The sequence below is a fragment of the Tursiops truncatus genome, chromosome 8 (genome assembly GCF_011762595.2).
Source record: "Tursiops truncatus isolate mTurTru1 chromosome 8, mTurTru1.mat.Y, whole genome shotgun sequence".
NCBI classification, from domain to species: domain Eukaryota; kingdom Metazoa; phylum Chordata; class Mammalia; order Artiodactyla; family Delphinidae; genus Tursiops; species Tursiops truncatus.
In genome coordinates this window covers 58,734,912-58,748,475 of record NC_047041.1, presented here as the reverse complement: position 1 = coordinate 58,748,475, position 13,564 = coordinate 58,734,912, and the positions used below count along the sequence as shown (strand labels likewise).

The window sequence follows — 13,564 nt, the reverse complement described above, 5'->3', positions numbered from 1 at the left end:
TAGGTGGCTAAGACAGAAGATAAGAGGGCAAGGGCAGGAAATGAGGCCAGAGAAGAAACACTGGATCTGCAACCCTTGAGACTCTGATGCCCTCACAGTGCTCTCTCCTTTCTTTGTGGAAGAAGCCAGGCTTGGAATCAGACTCAGCTCTAGCCCCTCTCTGCTGCCTGGGAACCGCAGTTTTCGCAGCTGTGAGGATGGGTGATAAGCGACTGCATATGCCATGGGCTGGCACTCAGGAAAAGCCCCAGTTTCTCTCATCCCTACTCCCTGCAGCCCAGAGCCCCACCCACGCAGGGCCAAAGACCTCCCTTTCATCTTTGTCAAGTCACAGGGCAGCCTTCAGATCGGGGTCCACAAGGATGCCAATGGCTAACTTGGCTGGTATTAAGCTTCCAGTCTGGGCAGATACTCTCGGGATCGGCTCCACAGTGGATGTTTGACTGTATCCCTCCCTGTTGGCCAGGTGGCCTGAGCACTGAGGATTCAGATTCAGAGCCTGGCATAAGGCTCAAGAAGGGCAGGGACTCCTCACGGATTAGAACTCCACCTCCAACTCACTTCCCACTTGCTGGTCGCTTCTTCTGAACCCCTGAGGTCTCGGAGGCCAAACATCACTCCTGCAGTGGAGGAACTATAAAGCCCAGTTTATGATCAGTTCCTGGCGCAGGGGTGGAGGATGGGGGACAGGGGTAAGTCCCATCTAGAAGAGCATCTAGAGGAATGCTTTTGGGCATTCCTAGACACCTGGTCATGATCCAATTAGGAGAAGGCTGCGCTGGGCTTGTAAAGCCAGGAGGGAGGTCTGGGGGTTCTAGCAGCCCTCTACCTGCTCAGGTCTTCAGAGGGCTTAACCCTCCCGAGTTAGCACAGAAGTCAAGTATGGCTCACTCCGAGGGAGAGGGAAAGCAGGGCACAAGCTGGGGGTCTCCTGGGAGTTGATTTCTCCCCCCTCCCCCCCACTGGAGTTAATTTCTTTGCAGGCTCTTTAGGGCTTTCCTTCCTGGCTGATTCTCCTGCAGTGATCCAGCTGCCTCCTCTGGCTCCCAGCCCTGCCCCCTGCTCCATGGGCTCAGACCTGTGGCATTTCCAAGGATAGTGAGGCACCATGTTCCTTAAACTTCTGCTGCCATCATAGGCTGATGGCTCCCACATCCAACCTGGACCCTTCCCCGGGCTTTCACCTCTACCACCACCTCCCCGCCGGGTTGCACACAGGCACCTGGACAAAACAGAGCTCAACGTTCACTCTGGCCCAAATTTGCTCCTCCCCTCTTCCCTTTCCCCACCAGTGGTACCAGCCTGGCCTCAGAGGGTGAAAAAAGAAAGGCTTCTGTCCCTGGCTAGGGTAGGAGTGGTGGGAGGAGTCTACATTAGAGCAGACTCTTAGCTGCTGGAGAAAAGAGACTTGTGTGTGAGTGGGTAGGGGAGTGGGGGGAAGGGAGGGGAGCTGGAGCCTTGGAATAACTGAGGCTCTGGTAGCCTGAACATCTGTGATTTTATAGCTGTAGGTGGGCGATGCCTGAGGCTGCTGAGGTTGAAGAGTTGGTGGCTCTGTAAGTTGGGGATATGGGAGCTCCATACTCTCTACAGCTGCCTGGGAGCTGGGAGGCCCGAGCTCCAGCCCTTGCCCTGCAATGAGCTCTGTCCTGATTCTCTGGGTCTCATTCTCTTTATCGGTATAACAGGATGAGGGTGTTAGAAGTGGAGGAGATTTCTTTAAAGGATCCCAGCAACTCAGGCTGCAAGGTTTTCTCAGACCTGAGTTTAGGGGAGAAAATGGAATAAGTGGGGCCTGGGGACTGGCCTTAGGCCTGCACTATTAATCCAGTCCCTCCCACCCATCACCCTTCCTTGGAGGCCTTGCTGGAGCCCACGTGCAATAATTAACTCCTGGGTGGCCTTCGCCCTATCCTAAGCGCCTCTCCTGGGCCACATTCCCACTGCCCGTCTCCTAGGCCACTAAGCTCCTTCTGTCCCCTAGACTGAGGCAAGGGGACAGCAGAGCAGAGCAGAAGCCTGAGCCAGACCGAGGGCCACCTCTTCTCCCAGGTATGCCACTCTGCACCCCCTCTCAGAGCAACACACCCTAGGGCACTCCCAGCAAGTATTAAAGGATTTGAACTAGGAGGATCCACTGCCGAAAGGCAGAGAATCCAGAAGCAGAGACGGGGCCTGCCCAAGGTTAAACTACAAGTTAGCAGAACCCAGGACTCGCCTTTCAGCACAGCACTGAGCTCTCAGAGCTTCAAGTCTGGGACCCTGGGGGGAGGGGTGGCGGTGTTGAGGATGGTGATTGGTGGTGGTGGTGGGGTCTGAGCTGGACCCAGAACTGAAGCTGAGACTGAGGCGGGGGGCTTGCAGGGTGAGGTAGGTGGCATGGAGGGGAAGAGAGCTCTGGCTCTAGAAAGCAGCCACAGCAAGAAAAACCACCGACTGACTGAGTGGGATCCAGCAGGACCTGGGGAAAGGGTTTTCTCAGCCCTCCCAGTACTCCCCCAGTACTCTGTGTCAGTTACCCCTATGGGAGCCTCAGCACAGGGAAAGAGCAGGGGACAAAAGCTGAAGGAGCTCTGGACTTGAGGGTCCTGAGTTGGACTTGGGTGGTCCCTACTGTGTGACTTGGGACACGTTCCTCAACCCATGCCCAACTGATTCCTCAATCCGTGCCCAGCTGGCTAGTATTTCTTAGGGTTTTCCCCCCTACATTTAATCCTCAGGTGAGGAAACTAAGCCTCAAGATAATGTGAGTTATTTTCTCCCAAGGTCAAGCAGGAGGGGGAGTGTGAGAGCTGGGATCATGGACAGGCGGATCTGGAATCCTGTGCTCTAAACTGCTAGACTTTGTTTCCCCAAAGGAGCCTGATCCTGAATCACCTGGCATTTCCAAGAGTACAGATTTGTCCTGTGCTCTTGGAGATCAGGGAGTGATGGGATCAATGGAGAGATGATTGGGTCCTGGAATGAATGAATTAGCAAATGAATGAACACTGGAATAAACAGTGTAGCAGGATAATGGATTGTGGAAGGGTGTGAAGTGAGGAGAGCTAGGTGGGAATATAATCCCAGGTTTCCCCGAGCCCTGCTGGGCAGAGTCAGCCTGGAGTCCACCCAGTTCAGGCCCCATCCAGGAGGCCCAGGCAAGATGCTGGAGTTTTGCAGAAGATGGGGGCAATGTGGTGGCGAGGCAACTTTGTGAGCAGGGAGGATGCATAAGCTTTAGAAGCTGTAAGAAATGAATTCTGAGTGTTTTAGGAGAACCAGGCACCTGGTGACCTGCGGCATGAGGGAACAGGCACCTCCCAAAGCTCAGCGTCAGAGGTCAGGGGATTGAGATGCTATGAAGGCCAAGGAGAGGCCAGCTCTGTAGCAGGGGTTCAGGAGCCTCCCTAGGCCCCAGGGGTGGTGGGCTGTTTGGCTGCCCATGTCCACCCCCAAGCCTCTGCCCTGTGACATCCTCCAGGTCACAGGGTCTCTGGGAGAGGCCAAATAATGAGGCTGGAAAGGGTTGGAAGCAGGGTTTTTTTTTTAAACATTGATCTGCATCTGGAGTTCCAAAACTAAGATAAACTTTTACACAAAGTCATTTGGTGTCCAAATCTGACCTGAGGGCTTCCCTGGTGGCGCAGTGGTTGAGAATCTGCCTGCCGGTGCAGGGGACACGAGTTCGAGCCCTGGTCAGGGAAGATCCCACATGCCACAGGGCAGCTAGACCTGTGCGCCACAGCTGCTGAGCCTGTGCTCTGGAGCCCGCGAGCCACAACTGCTGAGCCCGCGCGCCTGGAGCCCGTGCTCCGCAACAGGGGAGGCCACCGCAATGAGAAGCCCACGTACCGCAGCGAGGAGCAGCCCCCGCTCTCCGCAACTAGAGAAAGCCGCGTACAGCAACAAAGAACCAAAGTAGCCAAAAATAAAAAAAAATTAAAAAAAAAAATCTGACCTGAAAATTAATGTGAGGTTTTTACTTATTCCACCAGTATACCTATTTTCTTCCCCACAGAATGTGTGCTTGATCATTGACTGCCTGTAAATTGTATATCTTATTTTGTATTACCTTTGATAAAATTGCCAACTAAAGAATGTCACTGCCACCCAGGTTCTATAAGGATTAAGTTATTAGTGACTGCAGTTGCTGACCTTTAACACACACTAAAAGAAATTCAGGGTGGAGATCAGGAACAAGGCACTCTGTGCTCTGGGAAAATTGGCAGAACAGGCCTTTCGGATGGTTAGATATTTTTAGGAAAAAATTTTATGAACACCAATTCTTGCATCTTCTCATATCTAGAAAAGCACTAAAACCATTAACTAAGATATCTGTTCCTTGCGACTAGCAGCAACCTTCTCTCGAGATGTGTGCTTGACTGCACGTACCCCTTGGCCGAAATCGCATATGTACTGATCTCCCCCTTCACCTCTTCAGAACAGTTTTGCAGAGCAGTCTCCTGGGCTATAGACACTGAGTAAACTCAACTCAGAGCTCTTACATTGTACATCTTTTTCAGTCAACAAAATCTGAAAAGTTTTAAGCTCTGAAACATTTGCCTCCAAGGATTTCGAGCAAGGGATTGGGAACCTATGGCAATCTCCTGGCTATTTCTGCATTTTGCCCAAACTCCATCCCTTAGTTGCGCTTGATCCTCATGATCTTGTAAAGAAGCCAGGGAGATCCCAGCCAGGTACTGTCCCAGACCCAACCCTCCCTGAGGCTGGCAAGACTAGGGTGTCAGTCTGATCCGCCCTAGGCTCCACCCACCTAAGACTGTTATTAACACCTTGAGGACCCACCTCTGCATTCCCGCATTCTCACATTCCTTGCTGCCTTTGACCACAGTTATTTCTTCAGGGACAAGCATGGCCTGGAAGACAACGTGGCTACTGTTCCTTTTGGTAGGGGTGGCTGCCGTATGGACAGCCCGGCCCAGGACTGAGCTTCTCAATGTCTGCATGAATGCCAAGCACCATAAGGAAAAGCCAGGTCCCGAGGACAAGCTACATGAGCAGGTGGGCCGAGAAGTGGTCTGGGTTGGGGAAGAGCTGCCTCAGGGAACGTCTGCCTGCCTCCGTGGTGGAGGCAGGGAGGCCGCCTGAGCAGGTCTTCAGTTTGCACTGGTTTATGGGCGACATTTTAACACATACTGCGTGCCCAGTGTTGTCAGGCAATTCCAAGAGCTCAGCTTCTTGGTTGTTGGGTTTCCGTGTCACTAAAATCAGGAAGCAGGCCTGGAGAAGAGCCTGGAGAGACCTGTCTGGGGGGTTGATTTTGATTTCTGAGTTTAGACTGGGGCTAACCCCTCCAAGGATCTGAGAGGAGAAAGAGCACATTGCATGTGGCGGCTTCTTTTCTGCCAGCCCCAAACAGCTCAGGAAAAGAGGGTCTCTCACAGTGAGGCTGGGTGCGAGACAAACATGTCCTCTGGGGCTGTCAACCCTATTGGACCTGAGGTCTCCTTCCTATGACAATGACTTTGCCACAATCCCTTCAATCTCCTGAACCTATCTAAAAGTTAAAAAAAAAAAAAGTCAATGTGATGTCATAGCTGTAAAGAAAAAACCAAAAGGCAAGTCACTTGAACTATGCATTTCAATATGTAAATGTTCGTATTTATCTCATCAGCAGATAATGGTCACAGTCCGCTATTTGTGCTTGTTTTGCATCATTGATTCCCTAGCTGCCAGTGCAGCCTGACAAGTGGTGGTACTACTTGGATACTTCCAGCAGCCTTGACTTTACCCTCTTCAGCCTATATATTTTTTATTTTTTTTATTTTTTTGCTGTACGCGGGCCTCTCACTGTTGTGGCCTCTCCTGTTGCGGAGCACAGGCTCCGGACGCGCAGGCTCAGCGGCCATGGCTCACTGGCCTAGCCGCTTCGCGGCATGTGGGATCTTCCTGGACCGGGGCACGAACCCGTGTCCCCTGCATCGGCAGGCGGACTCTCAACCACTGTGCCACCAGGGAAGCCCCTTCAGCCTATATATTATTTTTTAAAGTACACATCTTAATATTGTGCTTTTATACTGAATTCTAGGCCATGGGTTTTCATTCATTCAATAAGAATGTACTGAGTATTTCTGTAATTAGAACTATTCTGGGGTTGCAGTTTATTTAACTTGCTTCCTTACCTCCAGGTCTTTCTCACCTTCTGAAAGAGGCTTAATCTTACCCTTGTAGAAAACAATTTCCCATTCCTCTCCCGCTTTGTTTTTTCCCAGAGCAATTATCCAGTGATAAGTTTTCCTTGTGTTCCCAGTTTCTAGAAAAATGCCTGGGTTAGAATAAGTAGGAGCTCAATAAAGACTTGAATTAATGAATGTTGTGATGACTGCATCTCTGGGTGAGGCTCCCTCCTGGGACTCCACAGCCTTGGAAAGCCTTCTCCCCCAAAGAAGGCCCCCCAGTAGCAAGTGTTTCCCTGAAGACTGTGTTGGGGAATCAAGGACTAAAAGGGGAGAGGCTACGCATGTGAATATTCTGGTTATGCTGGGTGTGAGAGTTAAAAGTCAGTATTATTATTGCCTCTACCCCACAATGAGGGCTCCTCAAGGCCAGGCTAGGAGGCAGCCTCCCCAGCGACGGTTCCTCTGGGTGACCTACCCGAGGCAGAGGAACCAGAATCTGGAGGAGATGGCCATGGTGGGTCAAGGACTTAGTCCCGTGTCTTCCCCTCCCAGTGCAGTCCCTGGAAAAAGAACGCCTGCTGCTCCGTCAACACCAGCCAAGAAGCCCATAAGGATATTTCCTACCTGTACAGATTCAACTGGGACCACTGTGGCAAGATGAAGCCCGCCTGCAAGCACCACTTCATTCAGGACACCTGCCTCTACGAGTGCTCGCCTAACCTGGGGCCCTGGATCCAGGAGGTATGGGCACCATCCCCACAGACATGAACCTCAGCAGAGGGCAGGGCCCACCAGCCACTTGCAGGGAGGGCGTGGCCCGGGAACTCTGGACTGAGGGTGGTAGTGAACGCAGCTCTCTTGCCCCTTTCCTGTTTGCCCATTTCTGTTCCCCTCTAACCTTAAAGGAGCCTAATTATAGGAATGAGATCACCAGGCAATTTAACCTAACTCCTGACTTATGCTCTCCTGAATAGACACTATGCCTTGCCTAACCTGTTGGTTCTTTTCCTAGATTAAAAGAAGTAAGAATGAAGAATTAAGTAGTTAAAAAATGACTAGCTCTCTACCTCCAACAGCTCCCTTAGCAATCCTGCAGGCAGATCACTTGGGCAAGATAATATCTGAAGAGAGAGTCAGCCAGACTGCACACAATGGAGAATGATGCAGAATCCAACCTCCTGCCTTGATGATTCACTGAGATTCTTTCCCCTTTTTCCCTTTAAAAACTGTCATGGCTGAGCAGAATCTTCGGAGTTGGTCTCGGGACATGAGTTCACCTTTTCCCCAGATTGCCGGCTTTTCTGATTAAAGCAACTTTCCTTTCTACTGACACTGGCCTCTCGCCTCTCGATTATGGGCTTTTGAGCAGAGAACAGCGGAACCGGAGTTTGGTAACAGTAGAGGCACCGCCCCCTCCCCCAGCCCTGGACCCCATCAAGGCTGTAGCAGCTGAGATCCCTGGCTGACTGGAGCCCTCCCTCCCCCGGCTCCCCCCAGGTGAACCAGAGCTGGCGCAAAGAACGGTTCCTGAACGTGCCCCTCTGCAAAGAGGACTGTCAGATCTGGTGGGAAGACTGCCGCACCTCCTACACCTGCAAGACCAACTGGCACAAGGGCTGGAACTGGACCTCAGGTGAGGGACTGGGTGGGGGCGGGGGCTGGGGGGAGGGAGGGGTTTGGAGGTGGAGGGGGTGTGTGGAACGAGTATGTGGAGATTTGAGGCTGTGGGGCTGGTGGAACAAGAGACGGTTCTGGACCCAGTGGCTACAGGTCTTCCATCCTCCCCACAGGGTATAACCAGTGCCCAGTGAGAGCTGCCTGCCACCGCTTTGACTTCTACTTCCCCACGCCTGCTGCTCTGTGCAATGAAATCTGGAGTCACTCCTACAAAGTCAGCAACTATGGCCGGGGCAGCGGCCGCTGCATCCAGATGTGGTTCGACCCGGCCCAGGGCAACCCCAACGAGGAGGTGGCGAGGTTCTACGCTGAGACCATGAGTGGGGCTGGGCTCCATGAGGCCTGGCCTCTGCGTTTCGGCCTGGTCCTAATGTTGCTCTGGCTGCTCAACTGAGCTCTTTTTATTTTCTGATACCTGGACATCCCTGCCCTGTTAAGAGCCACAGCTCCCAATTCGTCAGTTTCTGTTTCTTGGTGGGAACTCTTGACTGTTTGAATAAAACCAGACACCCCACATGTGTCGGTCGTGTAAGTCATTTGAGTGTGAATGGAAATGTGACTTGTGCTTCCCAGTTCCCACTGATTGAAGCTAGTTAGACTTGGTCAGTTCCCATCTCTGATACTTGCTATGAACTTGCCAGATAACTTAACTATTCTTCCAAGCTGGGACACAGTCATACCTTTCAATTTCATTTTTCACTACAGCTCTGGTCTAGAGCCAGGCCCAGGATTTTATCATTTGAATTGGACCCAAGCCTCCCAGGGTTAACTGTTCTGCCCTGTGCTCAGCTCTCCAATAGAAGAGAGGGGAATAGGAGTGTCCAGCATGTTCTGGATGGCTGGCTGGGAAGAAGTGAAGGGTAGCCACAGGAGCTCTAACCCCCTAACAGATAACACCCCAAAGCGCTATCTGCCAGGCACCGTCCCAAATGCATCTTAAAGGGATAACAGACCCCAGGCCTGACTAGAGGAGCCAAGCCTGAGCTAGTCTGGCAGAGCTAGGGTTGGAACCCACACCTAGATGCCTAGAGCAGGTCCCAAACCAATGATCTGACAGATTTTTAGGCAGTGTTCCTACATTAAGCATAATTTGTAGTTGTAATAAGCGAGGTTATGTTACAGCAACATCCCTAATATCTCAGTGCCTTCACACAACTAACACTGATTTCTTGCTCAAGCTATGGTGCTTAACATGGGTTGTCAGGGGGATTCTGCTTGTCACTTAGGGGCCCAGGCTGATGGAGACTCCATCTCATCACACACTTCCACGAGACAGGAATAGGGAACTTGGTGAATTCCATATAGGCTCTTAAAACTTCCACCCATCACTTATTTCATTGGCTAAATCTAGTCATGACCATGACTAACTTCCAGGAGGCCAGGAAAAATATGGTCCTAACACATGCCTGGAAGCAGAGGGGAATCAGGATATTTGTCAACAGACTTACAGGCTGCTACAAAGACCTTATTATGTTATGGTCAGTTATATTTCTGGCATGGTCATGGTTACAAATTTAATTTTTCAGTTAGATCCTGGCAAGAAGAACCAACTCTTTGAACTTATACATAGAACTATATCAACACAAAAAGTGGAGCAATGCACTGGCCACCACCCTAGTCACTCTTGTGAACACAGCCATTCAATGTATCATTCTCTATAGAGCCAGTGACACTATTTATACATATGACTTGTTTACAGATATATTAGAATTAGTGACATTTAAGATAAGTACCATCTCAATCCAATATACCTTATCAAAGGCCTATTTGGCTGTTTCTGAACTGTTTCTAAAAATACTGGTTAGAATCCCACTTTCTGTAGTTGTCATCCTCAACTTCTGAGGAGTCATTAGCTTGAGGATGTATTAATAATTTTCCAAATTAAGATTTCCTAGAGCAGCAGTACTGGCATAAAAATAGACATAGAGATTAATGAAACAGAATTGAGAGTCCAGAAATAAACCCTTATATTTATAGTTGATCGATTTTTGACAAAGGTGCTAAGGCAATTCATTGGGATAAAGGATAATCGATTCAATAAATGTGCTGGTACAATTGATTATCCACATACAAAAAGATGAATTTAGACCTTCAACTCATAACATAAACAAAAATAACTCCAAAGGGATCATAAACTTAAATGTAACAGATAAAACAATAAAAACTTTAGAAGAAAACAGGAGAACACCTTCCAGACCCTGTGTTAGGCAAAGATTTCTTATATTAATGCTTCCACCCATCATTTGTTTCTTTTTTGGACCGAAAACACAGTCCATCACTGAAAAAACTGATAAACCGGACATCATCAAAATTCAAAACTTCTGCACTTCAAAAGACATCATTAAGAAAATAAAAGACAAGAAATAGCCAAGAGGAAATATCTGCAAAACACATATCTGATAAAGGACTTGTATCCATAATATACAAAGAATACCGACAACTTAATAAGACAAACAACAAATTAACTAATGGGCTAAAGAACTGAATAGATATCTTATCAAAGAAAGTACACGAAAAGATGCTCAACATCATCAGTCATTAGGAAAATGCAAATTAAAACCAAAATGAGATACTATTTCATACCCACTAGAATAGCTACAATAATAAGACAGGCAATAACAAATGTTCATACAGATATAGAGAAACTGGAACCCTCCTATATTGCTGATGGGAATATAAAACGGCACTGTCCTTTGGAAAACAGTGTGGCAGTTTCTCAAAAGGTTAACACAAAACTGTCATACGACCCATCAATTCTACTTCTAAGCATCTACTCAAGAGAAATGAAAATACATATCCACACAAAGACTTGCATGTGAATGTTCATAGCAGCATTAGTCGTAATAGCCCCAAACTGAAAATAAGCTCAATGTCCATCAAATGGTGAGTAGACAGACAAAATGTGTCGTATCCATACAACAGAATACTATTCAGCAATAAAAAGTAATGAACTACTGACATATGCTATGTCATGGGTGAATCTTAAAAACATTATGCTAAGTGAAAGTCCATTTGTATGAAAGTTCCAGAAAAAGCAAATTTATAGAGACAGAAAGCACACTAGTGGTTGCCTGAGGCTGGATTTCGGAATAGGGATTAACTGTAAATGGGCACAAGGGGGATGAAATGTTCTAAAACTCATTTATGATCAGGTTGCACCACTCCACAAAGTCACTGTAAACGTTAAATGGGTGAATTTTATGATATGTAAAATGAATGAATGAATGAGTGATTGCCTATAGAATACTCTCCCTTGCAAAGGTAGCATATAAGGAATTTTATAGATTTCTGAAATTTCTGTGGAGTGTACCCCGGAGGGGATGCATTCTAAGGAATTTAGCATCTGGCTCCATAAAAATCTATCATCTGAGCCAAACTCTATTCCATCATGAACTTTGAGAAACTGGCTGGACCAACGTGGCAGTCAAGGAGGGAGTCAGTACTTGGTGTAGATGTAAACAATACCAATAGGGATGCTTAGGAGGGTGGCCCACTGCCAAGAATTTTTTTTAGAGAGAGTGTTTATTGCGGTTGGCACAAGTATGGTCTACTGAATTGAGGGTTAGAGACCACAGCCAGGGGAAACAAAAAGGGCTGCATCATATGACTAATCAAAAAAAGAACATGAAGCACATTACCAAAAATACCAACATAATAACCACAATCATATCGCCTTCATCAACTTCCCTAATTCTTTAAAAATTGTTTCTTGTTACCTGTTTGTGGCTTAGCATTTTCTCTATAGAAGTCTTCTGCTTTGGGGCTGGAATTTTTCTGGAAGTCTCAAGTCCCAGGGCTCTGACAGCTTGAATCATCCAAGCATTAGTTTACGGTGGTGATGTCAGATCCATGAGTCTATTTTCCAGTCAGTCAATTATGGTACGATCTTCAGGAAAACAAAAGGAGAGAAGAGAAACTCCTTGTTAGCACAAACGGAAGATCGGTCAATCTATTAATTTCTAATACGAGAATAAAAGAGGGAAGAATTTTCACTGGGGTGTAATACAACAGAGCATGAACTTACTGTCAACTGCTATATTTCATGAGGTCTCAGTTGATAGCTGTTTTGAGGAGAACATATTATTAGAACCTGGAGAGGGAGAGGTGGACAAGGAGAGTTTGTCTTCTCAATCAATTTAACAAACTTATTTTTTATAATTCCATTTGTCCTCTCTATTGCCTCAGCTCCAAGGGAGATATGGACAGTGGATGTATTTAGAAATCTTGAGGGCCTCACAGTCTGTTTTGTAAGATGTGCATGAAAATTACTATCAATAATAAAAGGTTATTTTAAAATAAAGGATAAAATCATCTTGGAAATAGACTTGTTGACAGTCGTCATGCAGACCCTTGCTTATTAAAATGCGTGTGCTTTTACTCATGGGGGAAAGTCTGCAATCACTAAACATTCACAGACACAATCCTTTACCTTGTATAAAAATCCTCTAGAAAGGACGAATTCTTCTCTTTGCTCTAACATCTTTCTCCACAATGTGAACATGATGTACAGGGCAGCTCTTATGATACTGATAAGCTGAATTTTAAAACATGGAGCATACCAATTATACCTAACTATTTTTAGCATCCCTCCTTGCCTCCTTCTTTACTTATGAGTACCATGCTGTGAGGGAACAAATTTTTTATATATTCTAGCAGCTATCTGGGAAGTGCCAAGATGATTTTGGTATAAAATATGCCTTGATAGTTTTATTATTCTGAATTTAGGACCTGATCTTGGAGAAGGGAAACAGAAAAAAAAAAAAAGTGTTGTCAGGAAATAACCTCAGTCTTGGCTGTGTTATTAATACGAAAACTATATTTTATAATAACCTTGTCACCAAGAATTTTAACTTCTCTAGAAATGAGGGATCCTATTGTTTCATGTTATATCATGACCCAAGAGCATGATGCAAGTCAGCACAAAGCCCAAAAAATTAACATGCTTTTTTGAGAAGTGAAAGTTCAAATTCAGGTTGATAACGACCTAAACTTTGCTATGAGGGCAAAACACACAGGAAACAAAAAATAACTTTTATTTATTCATGTTAACAATAGACTGTATACTCGAAAACCATTTTACTTACAAGTGACCAATATTATTTAAAGCTTTATGCTTCTTAAAATAGAAGTAATCTGAAGAAGCACTTCTGGAATGACAGAGTAAGGACATCTGAAAATCCACTCCCCCATAAAAGCAATAACACTGGCAAAACTTGTCAAAATCAACTTTTCCAGAACTCTGGAAATTAATCAAAGCTTTCAAAAACCAACGGAGAATTTATTCAAGAAAAATGGCTGAATATCAGTAGGAACAGTGAGCTTTGTGGTACTTTTATTTGCTTTTTCCCATCCTCCTCTCCCCAACTCCACAGTAGTCTCCAAAATCAGCAGCCTCACAACTACAGTAGCTATGAAAACCAGTGGCCTAGCAGCCACTAGAGGGGGCAGAGTGGGTGTGTATCTCCCCAAAAAGCCCTATCCCTAGAGAACTGTCACTACTTGATCTATCTGGAAGCTCTGTTAAGAGCCCTATTCACAAGGCTTGTCTGACTCAGAGCCCACCCAGTGAGAAACCCAACACCTAGGTGTTTGTCTAAATAATCAGCAGCAAATTATTTGACATCCCAGCTTCCTATCAGTTGTGGCAAACAAGAGGCAGGACAAAAAACTTAAAAGGAACATCAGGGAATGAGATGCCAAAAGGGAGCTTTGAAAAGCTCTGACATCTCTACCTGGGGATCTTGAATTCATGTGCATTTGCAGAA

At 46.8% G+C, this 13,564-nt stretch overlaps 1 protein-coding gene across 1 annotated transcript; it reads left to right on the top strand.

Annotated features, from left to right (window-relative positions):
* Window positions 1-4,854: 4,854 nt before the first annotated feature.
* LOC117313417 (folate receptor alpha) lies at window positions 4,855-8,299 on the top strand. The gene is made up of 4 exons (XM_033862394.2): window positions 4,855-5,004; window positions 6,675-6,863; window positions 7,620-7,755; window positions 7,913-8,299. The coding sequence occupies exons 1-4, from the start codon at window positions 4,855-4,857 to the stop codon at window positions 8,191-8,193; spliced, it is 756 nt and encodes a 251-aa protein (XP_033718285.1). The 3' UTR covers window positions 8,194-8,299.
* Window positions 8,300-13,564: the final 5,265 nt, after the last annotated feature.